Source organism: Psittacula echo, assembly GCF_963264785.1.
Source record: "Psittacula echo genome assembly, chromosome: 1".
NCBI lineage: Eukaryota > Metazoa > Chordata > Aves > Psittaciformes > Psittacidae > Psittacula > Psittacula echo.
The window spans coordinates 88,326,882-88,336,211 of record NC_137735.1 but is presented as its reverse complement, the minus strand read 5'-3'; the positions used below and the strand labels follow the sequence as shown (position 1 = coordinate 88,336,211).

The 9,330-nt window shown below is 52.5% G+C and overlaps 1 protein-coding gene and 1 pseudogene across 2 annotated transcripts; one reads left to right on the top strand and one right to left on the bottom strand.

Moving 5' to 3' along the window:
* The first annotated feature begins 329 nt into the window (after window positions 1–329).
* On the top strand, window positions 330–3,763 carry LGALS1 (galectin 1). Its single transcript, XM_080624882.1, has 4 exons — window positions 330–382; window positions 1,546–1,625; window positions 3,058–3,229; window positions 3,616–3,763. The coding sequence occupies exons 1-4, from the start codon at window positions 374–376 to the stop codon at window positions 3,757–3,759; spliced, it is 405 nt and encodes a 134-aa protein (XP_080481008.1). The 5' UTR covers window positions 330–373; the 3' UTR covers window positions 3,760–3,763.
* A 2,939-nt stretch (window positions 3,764–6,702) lies between these two features.
* On the bottom strand, window positions 6,703–8,511 carry LOC308230793 (urotensin-2 receptor pseudogene; annotated as a pseudogene). The gene has a single exon. The product of its transcript is annotated as a urotensin-2 receptor pseudogene (transcript).
* Window positions 8,512–9,330: the final 819 nt, after the last annotated feature.

The following is a 9,330-nucleotide window of genomic DNA, read 5'->3' as shown; positions in this document are numbered from 1 at the left end:
TCCATGTGGGCTAAAAGCCTTGGATAGTAAAACACTCATTGTAAAACTATTTTCCATTGGCTTCATGGCCACACACAGCTGGGTTGCCTCCTGGAGCAGCCGGCAGCCTGCTGGGAAGGGTTGGGTTTAGCATCCTGGAGGGGAGCCTGGGTGAGGACAGGGAGGAAGCAGCTCTGCCTATTAGGTCCTCCTTCCCTCCCTCCAAAACAAAGCCCTCCCACCCTTTCCCCAGTGTGATTGGTGGCTGGGATGGAGAAGGGCTGGGGCAACTGAGCTCTCCATCTATTTAAACACAAGGGTGGGGCCCCTGCAGTTACTTGCCTGGGACTATTGCACCTTGGTGAAGAGGAGCGTTACCCTGCGGAGCAGCACCATGTCTTGCGTGAGTAGAGGAAGGGCTGGGGCAGCTTTGCTGCAGGCGGTGCTTCACGTGTGCTGTGTTGGCTTGGTGTGATGGTACTGGCTCTGTCCTCTTCAGCCCCTGTGTCAGAGGGTCTGCTAGAGCTGAGTGCCTGCTGCATCCATTGCAGAGGGGTGGCTGCTGTTTCTTCTTCTGGCAGACATGGTTCTTTTTCCCTGCAGGTTCCCTTTAGGGGTAACATGGGGGGATCCCCAAGCTGGGTTGGCTCCCAAGCTGGGGTAACCTGTTTTGCAGCAGCTTTGCTCTGGGGAAGCGGTTGCAGTAATGCTTACTGCTCTCTAAGCATCTTTTCTGGGCAGTCTTGCTGCTTGCTTCCTGGCTGAGGTTTTACTGAGTCACTGAATCATTACTTTCCTTTCTTCTAAAAATAATGTGCTCTACAAAAGTGTCCTTCTGTGAGTGCCAAGGACTGCCAGGTAGATGGTTGTGTCAGAAGAGTGATTGCAATCCTTTGATTAATTAATCTTTCATTAGACACAGGGTGATTCACCAGGGAGTATCTGAAGTGCAGACTTATTTATTAAAGTGGGATGGGGGAAAGATTCTTAGTTGTACTGGGGTCTTGCCTCTGCTGTGATAGAAAATGAGTACATATGGGTTTGCCAGGGTACTTTAGTTCTCCTAGAGAGAAGGTGGGGAAAGGTGTGCACATGGAGCAGGACAATGCTCTTGCAAATGTTGAGCCTACAGAAAGCACTCAAGCTCTTGGAAGCTGGAGAGCAAAGTGTCTGAGCCCCTGGACATGGGCAAGGCTTGAAGTTCAAATCCAAGCTAGGGAAGGGATTGGAGGCTCCATCCATGTGCAGCCAGGCTTGTGTGGGATGCTGAGGCCCACGAGGCACGCAGGTGTGTTTGTGGCAGGCTGGGTGTGATGGGAGCTTGCAGTTACTTAGGCTTTACTGCTGTGAAATACAGATAAGTTGATAACAGCAGCAGGAGGAAAGTTGGGAAATTGGGCACATGTCCATGGGATGTCACTGGTGCAGTGCCCTAGGGGAAGGGAGCTTCCCAGTCTCTCCAGTGGTCCAAAGCAATGCACTTGCAAGGCAGCAAGGAGAGTTGCCAAGTAGGAGCAAGCGAGCCAGCAGGTACTGAGCTAATGTCTCTGCCTCCATGTTCCCCAGGGACCAGTGTGCACCAACTTGGGTCTCAAGCCTGGCCAGCGCCTCACCGTCAAGGGGAAAATCTCTCCAAGTGCCAAGAGGTAAGCTGTGCTGTCGAGGCACCACACTGAGCTGTCTTCTCCAGCTGGGGACAAAAGGAATCCCTCCCTTGGGTAGGAGAGGGGCAGCTTTGGAAGGGGTTAACGCTACCAGTGCTTTGCAGTGAGTCACTGCCTAATGCATTTTGCAGACGCACTGTATTGCCAAGGGGCTAAGCCAAAGCAGATGTGAAGCTCCAGCTGCGTGCACTGACACTGACCATATCCTCTGTAGAGCAGCGTAAAGGAAACAGAAGCTTTGTATATCTGATTTGGTTCGATTGCATCCCCACAGCCACATCCTCTCCCCTGCACAAAGATGTTCCAGGAGTAGGAACACATTTACAGTGCCTTGCGCCACTCAAGTGGCTGGGAGGTCTTGGGTGCTCTGGCTCCACGGATGCTCTCAGCCGCAGCTTATGGTGCAGATGGGAAGGCTGCATGTTGCAGCAGGGCATCTCGGGGTGTTGAAGTTCACTTTCACCCAGAGGAGATGCTTCTTAGATACTAGTGGGGAAGGAAGCATCCCTAAATGTGCAGGGATCAAGGTGTCTGGGAAAGCTCCACAGCAGCCCCAGCCCTTGTGCAGGTCTGTGGCTGGTGAGGTCCTTTGGTGGGTAAGGTGGAGCCTGTAGGTGCTGTACCAGCACTAGCGGTGTTCCAGGAAACATGTCCCAGCTCTTCCCAGTGCCTTTGAAGCATGTTAGCATCAGAGTGAAGCCTCCTGGGTGTTCTCTTGCCAAATAATGCCTCCTCTCCTCTCATCTGGGTAAGAGGCCTGAGGCCAAGGTGGACACTGGGCTAGGAATCTGCTTCCTCCTGCTGCCATGGCAGATGCTTTGGGATGGCTAATGACATAGTAATTATGACAGCTGCCTGCAGGGTGGGGAGAAGGCAGTGACTGCCAGGCAGGATGCAGAGCCAGCTAACTGTTTGGGCCTGAGAGGAAATTGTGGAAAGCAACTGTCTTCTTGGGAGCTGGTTGTGGAGTCTCCTTCTCTGGAGACATTCAAAACCCGCCTGGACACATTCCTGTGTGACCTTATCTAGGTGTTCCTGCTCCGGCAGGGGGATTGGACTAGATGATCTTTTGAGGTCCCTTCCAATCTCTAGCATACTGTGATACTGTGGTTTGGGTGCAGGGCAACTCCAGGTTCAGGGCTCTGAGTGCTGAACCTTTCTCTTGTTAAAAGCTTCATGGAAACCAAGTGGTGCCTTTCCCAGGGATGGCACTGTGGGGCTATCACCCCATTAGATGAGATTACCTCTTACTGGCACAGCACCATCTTCTTGGGGAAGTTGTGCAGTTCAGCAAAGGGTTTCTCTTTGGTTACCCTCAGCTGGTAAAGCAACAGACTCGAAGATGTTCATGGCGATGAGCAACATGCTACCACAGTGTTGATTAAAACAGTATTGATGTCTTCTTTCTCTGCAGCTTTGTGATGAATCTGGGGAAGGATGCTTCCCACCTTGGGCTTCACTTCAACCCTCGTTTTGATGCTCATGGTGATGTGAACACCATCGTGTGCAACTCAAAGAAGGTGGAAGAGTGGGGTACAGAGCAGAGGGAGACTGTCTTCCCTTTCCAGAAGGGGGGCATTGCAGAGGTGAGGCCTCGGATGCACTCTCTGTACATGACATGGTGAAGGAAGAGTGTTTGGCACAGGGCATCCAACTGCAGGGACTCCTTGTATAGGAGGTGGCTGGCTTCTCCTGCTTGGCCAGTGCCACCACCCAGGGCTTTGAGCATGGATAGAGGGTGGGGATCAAAGGTGCAAGCCTCATCTAGTTCAAAGGGATGTTACTATTGAACAGAGCAGGGAATAGGCATCTCTTGGGAGACCAGAATAACAGTCCTGCTGTTGAAGAGCAGGTTATGCTGCTGAGCACGTTCACCCTGCAAAGTGGAGGGCGGCACGGTAACACTGTGGAGGGGAAAAGCTTGAGGGTGTCTTGGCAGAAGCTTTCTTTGACTTTTCCATTTGTCTTGCAGATCACTTTCAGCATCAACCCAAATGATGTGACAGTCCACCTGCCAGGCCATCAGTTCACATTCCCGAACCGGCTTGGTCTCGCTGTCTTTGACTACTTTGATACACAAGGAGACTTCACACTGCAGTCCCTCAGCTGGGAATAACTTTTCTCTAACCCCTTCATTGCAAAGATACAGAAATATCATTCAATAAATAAGTTTTGTCCTACCCAGTCTCAGTCTAATCTGTTTCATACTGCAAGTCTATGTGGGTTGGTCACTTTGCTGGAGGGGTGAGGGAAGGAAGGTAGCCAACCATACGTGGGTGATATTGTGCCAGCCTTAAAGTCATGGATGGAGAGGAGGGTGAGGGTCAAAAGCCTAGGAGGCAGAAGGTTAAAAAGCCCAAGTAGAGGCTTGGGGGAAACAATGGGGCTAGATGTGACTGAGGGGGGAGAGTGGAAGGGTCCCTTAGGCAAAGTCACCCACTCTTGAGGTCTAGACTGACTCATTACTCTTCCTGAGTAAACTGGGTTTATTAACTCACTCCCTAAACTAAGCATCCCTGGCTGGCCTTGGACAGCCTTGAGTTGCTGTGCTAGGTAAACCTAGTGAGGCATGGAAGGAGAGAATAATGCTCAGCTGTGCTAGCTTTGGCCTGCACCCATCTGTAGAAGTTTGTCCTGCTTGTGACATAACTCTCCTATGTCTTCTTGGGACCTCTTGCTGCTACCTGGAGCAGCAGTAGGAAAGGATGCCTCAGTGTGGCAGAGTGTGTAGTGAGGTCCTCATCCAACTCCTTTCTTCCAACAACTGCAGAAGCACAAATGCTGATGTGGCATAGGATGGTCGTGACCTGGAGAGGTCTGCTTTTATTCTGCCCCATGTGCCTTACCTGATCCATCTGGAGCTGGGAGAGCTGGTAATGCCCAGCTGGGGTGTGGGATGATAAGGATGTTTTTGTTATCCCTTCACCTGTATTAGCTCAAATGAGCCTGAGCACTTCTCAGTCTAAACTGAGGCTGGCTTCTGAGAAGTGTGGAGCTAATGAGGCATGTTTGGTATTGCAGCATAGTTGTCAATGGGCTGTGGGTCATTACTCAAGGTGTGAGCCAGCAGCTGCCTCTGGGGCTCTCCCAGTCTAATGCTACTATGGGAGCAATGACTACTGCTGGTGGGCATAGCAGAAGTGGGAGCTGCCCTTTCCATAGTGCACAGCAGTTGGGATGGACGGACCCAACCTTTGTGTTCTCCTTTCCAGGCTTGGCCATGAGCAACATGAAGCACCAACAATTTGATGTCCTACAAGCACTCCCTACAGGCCTGGCTGGGTGGAAACCTCCCATTAAGCAGTCGCAGAGTAGCTGAAAGACTGCGACTTGCCCCTACAGCAGCAGCATTTCTTGTTCTTGCTCCCTATTTCATGAGGCTGTGCCTGGTGTCTCAGGTACCCATGGCAGAGGAAGTTTTGGCTCCTAGGAACTGGGGGGCTGGGGAGTAAGAGAGAGACAAGTTGGAGACAAGGGCTCAAGATTGGCTTTTAAGCTAGGAGGCAGAAATACAGGGGGTATACAAACAACTTGAGGCTCTGCAGCTGGATCTCTCTTGAAGCCCCATGTTGCCCAAAGCCAGTCTGCTCTGGAAAGCACTGGAACAGGTTGCCCAGAGAAGTGGTAAATGCTCCATCCCTGGCAATGTTCAAGGCCAGGTTGGACAGAGCCTTGAGTTACATGGTCCGGTGTGAGGTGTCCCTGCCCATGGCAGGGGGTTGGAACTGGGTGATCTTAAGGTCCTTGCCAACCCAAACCATTCTGTGATTCTACGATCACATCCCACTCTTTAGGTCTACATCTATAATAGTAAACACAACATCTAACATTGCCACTCTGTGCCTGGGCATGGCTGGGGGACAGCATGGCTTGGAGGCTCTTCGCATCAGGCGATGTGAATGAGGCCATTCTTTCTGGGGATAAGAAGAGGGTTTAGCCATATGGGAATGACCCATGTTAGGCTAAATGGACCTGGCCCGGTTTATACAGTGGTATTGGCACAGTCTGGAGTTGGGGATTTCCTCAGCCATAGCAGAGGCATGATGCAGCTGAGGGCCCCCTGCATCAGCTGTGATGATGGACACACAGTCTCCTTACAGCTTCCTCTGCTGGGACGATCTTGACAGCTCAGCAAATGTGCTGACATCCCCAGGCTGTACTTCAGCACAATCTCACCATGTCTCTTAACTGCACTTGGGAGTCTTTTTTTAGCAAGACTCTTCTAAGGGATTTTTTCTGTGGCGGGTGGGGGACGAAAGCCGAGTGTGAGCTTTACCACAAGAGAATGAACCTAATTCAGGTCTCCTGCTAGCGTGGCTGCTCCTCGAAGTGACTCACTGGTCCTGTGAAATCTGTGACTCACTGTTGTCCTGACTTTGTTATGGCTTGGCCCGTTGCTAGCGAGGAGGTGAGAGGTGGTGAGGGCTCCCCAGCTGTGTAATTTAGAGTATCGAGGCTGACTCCTCCCTTCCACCCACTTGCTGGCATGCCAGGGCTGAAGGACCCAAGGATGGAGCCAGTATCCTCAAGACACACACCCTCCACCCGAGCTGAGGAGGGTGAGCAGTTTTGCAGAGAGGAAGGTGTGAAGGGGAAGGCACTGGAACAATGACAACAGAAGACACTGCATGCCAGCATGGAGGGTGATGCACTTTTATTTCTTGGCTCAACCCCAGCCAATGTTCCCAACCTAGGATACTGCTCATCCCCCATAGCTCAACAGCTCTCCCAAAATTGGATGCTGGGGAGGAACTCTTCATCAGGGACTGTAGCAGGAGGATAAGGGGTAATGGGTTCAAACTAAAACAGGGGAAGTTCAGGTTAGGTATAAGGAAGAAGTTCTTTACTGTGAGGGTGGTGAGGCACTGGAACAGGCTGCCCAAAGAAGTGGTAAATGCTCCATCCCTGGCAGTGTTCAAGGCCAGGTTGGGCAGAGCCTTGGGTGACATGGTCTAGGGTGAGGTGTCCCTGCCCATGGCAGGGGGGTTGGAACTGGATGATCTTAAGGTCCTTTCCAACCCAAACCATTCTGTGACTCTATGATTCTATTAAGTGGAGGGATGCTGTGGCCTCCCCCTAGCCCTTCCATGGCTCCTAGGATGGTGCTGGTGGCCGTGCCATGCCCACCCTGGGGCACCGGCGGTAGCTGCGAGTGAGTAGGGTGTAGAGGAAGGGGTTGATGCAGCTATTGCTGTAGGCCAGGCAGGTGACCCCAAAGTTGAGGTAGGCTTGTGTAGTGGCACCAATGCCCAGCCCCTCGCCCCAGTAGAGCCCAGCCAGCTGCCAGGCCCAGAAGGGGAGGAAGCAGGCCCAGTAAACCACCACAATGGTGGAGATCCTGGAGAAGAGCCTCCGGGCAGGGGCCCTGCCGGCAACCGGCAGTCCTAGGCCCCATGTGGAGCAGTATGCACGGGCCAGGCGGGTGTAGACGATGCCCAGCACCACACCAGGTGCCAGGATGCTGGTGGTGAAGAGCACTGTCAGGTAGAGCCGGAAGGCTGCCGGTGTCCAGGTGGGGATGCATATGCGCTTGTGGGGGCCGTCCTCCTCCCGCAGCTGGGTCATCACCATCATGGGGGCTGTAAGCAGGAGTGAGAGGAGCCAGAGGACAGCACTGGCCAGCTTGCGGTAAGCATTGCTGGCCCACCTGGCCCGCAGTGGCCTGGACACTGCCCAGTACCGCTCCAGGCTCATGGCAGTCAGGAGGAAGATGCTGGCGTGCATGGTGAGGAGGTCCAGGCTGAGCAAAAGCCTGCAGCCCATATCCCCGAAGAACCAGTCATGGGCGAAGTAGGTGCAGACCACAAAGGGGATGGTGGAGAGGTACAGGAGGTCAGCCAGGGCTAGATTGATCACATAGACCCCCAAGGAGCCCGCTGAGTGGCCCGCCACCCTGCCGGAGGCTACCAACATGGTGTAGATGTTCCCCACCATCCCAGTGAGGCACATGATGAGCAGCACTGCACCCAGAGGCCCCGTGACTGGGCTGTCCCCTCCCAGGATGCTACTGTCATCATCCACACCACTGCTTTCCTCCAAGAAGCTGCCACCCTCAAGATCCTCTGCAGGTCTTGTGCTGCTGAAGGAAGGGTCATAAGACATCTTTGGGTACAGCAAGCAAGAAAAAGGCAGGCTGTCAGAGACCTGTTCCTTCCCCCTGCTCTCCCCCCTTGCTATATATTGGACACGTCTAGCCTTGCCAGGAAAGCAGCCGAGGGAAGGGAGCATATAGGGTACTCCAGAGAAGTCTATTCCTCACCTCCAGCCACCCAGTCCATTTTGCTGGTCTTGTCCATCACAAGCTCTGTCTGTTGGTTCCTCTCAACCACCAAAGGGCTGAGAAGGGGACAATGCCCTCGCCTTCAAGACCAAGAGGTGCAAAATAACCTCTGCCAGCCAAGAGGAAAGGTCTCCGATCTTCACCAGCTCCTCATTTGTTGGTTCTCCAGTGTTCACTGGGCCCGCAGAAACCAGCAGACTCGGTTGGCAAGTGGATTTCTCCTCCCAAGTCTGTATCTTCTCAACTCAGACAAACTCTGAAGAGGTGGGCTCTGCCCCCTGAACTAACCCCTGGGGAGTTGCCTTGCCCACTGCAGAGAGGAATGTGTCTGACTCAGCTTCACACACCGGTGTGAATGCAGTCCCAGTTTATACCAGACTCAGCTGCTAGCTGAGGAGCCCTACTGTCTGCCTCCTCTTTCCTGCAGACACACTCTTTCTTCCGCCGTCTTCCCGCACATTCTTCCTGGTTACTCTTCATTCTTGTTTCCCTTTCTTCTTCTTGTTTCCCCTTGCACGGCTGCCCTCATTTGAGAGAGGAGATAACTGAAAGACAAAACTCCCTAATGTGTAGAAGCATCACACTGTGGCTTTAGAAGGGAAACCAGAGCCAAGGAGCTGCCACACTGCTCTGCTTGTCCCTTAGCCAAGCCAGGCTGTGAGGGCCTGTTCCCCACTTCCTTACAAAGACATCAGGGCCCCTAATGTATAGATAATGGATGTAGCCCCCAGTTTGCAAGCAAGCCCACCAGATGGCTGGACATCTCACATTCTCTATGACCTGGCCCTGTTCCTCCCTGCTGGGAACCTGTTAGGTAGGCACCATCGCCTTCTAGCGGGGCATCGTTGCATGGCACCTATACCCTGAAGTTTCTGCGCTCAATGCTCCCTGCCCTTTCTTCACCTGCATTTTAGCCTCACTCCTCTCAGGGAACACTCATGGTGCTGCTTTTCACCTAGCAGGTCGATGCTACCAACAGGTTCTGGTAGTTTCAGCACAAAGAGGGCGGGACGATGATTTTGTCCATTTCGCTCTGATGGAAAAGTCCACAGTTTACATGCCCCAGGAAATGTAATGAATACCCACAGCTCTTTGCTCTGATTGTCTGTCCTTTTTGTTTCTCAAGAAACAGCCTCAGACCTTAGTAGTCAGCAGCTCAGCTAGCTACTGTTAACCTCCTAACTTCATTTAGGAAATTAAAATAAATTACAGTGGGATTTTTAAATGTATTTCTTTAGGAGCTAATTAAAATCCTGGTTGCCTCACTAATTCCAGTTAGGTCCCCTTAACACATGAGATGCCTGCTCTCACACTACTGGTGTAAAGCTGCAGACACATCAAATACTACAGTCATCAGCAGAACTCAGCTCGTCCTTCCGGCACATGAAATACAGCTCTGCCAGGAGA

Bases quoted from the DNA above. Each gene is read 5' to 3' on its own strand.
- LGALS1 (XM_080624882.1), top strand. The intron at 1,626-3,057 runs GTAAGCTGTGCT...CTTTCTCTGCAG, and splicing joins ATCTCTCCAAGTGCCAAGAG to CTTTGTGATGAATCTGGGGA. The intron at 3,230-3,615 runs GTGAGGCCTCGG...TTTGTCTTGCAG, and splicing joins AGAAGGGGGGCATTGCAGAG to ATCACTTTCAGCATCAACCC.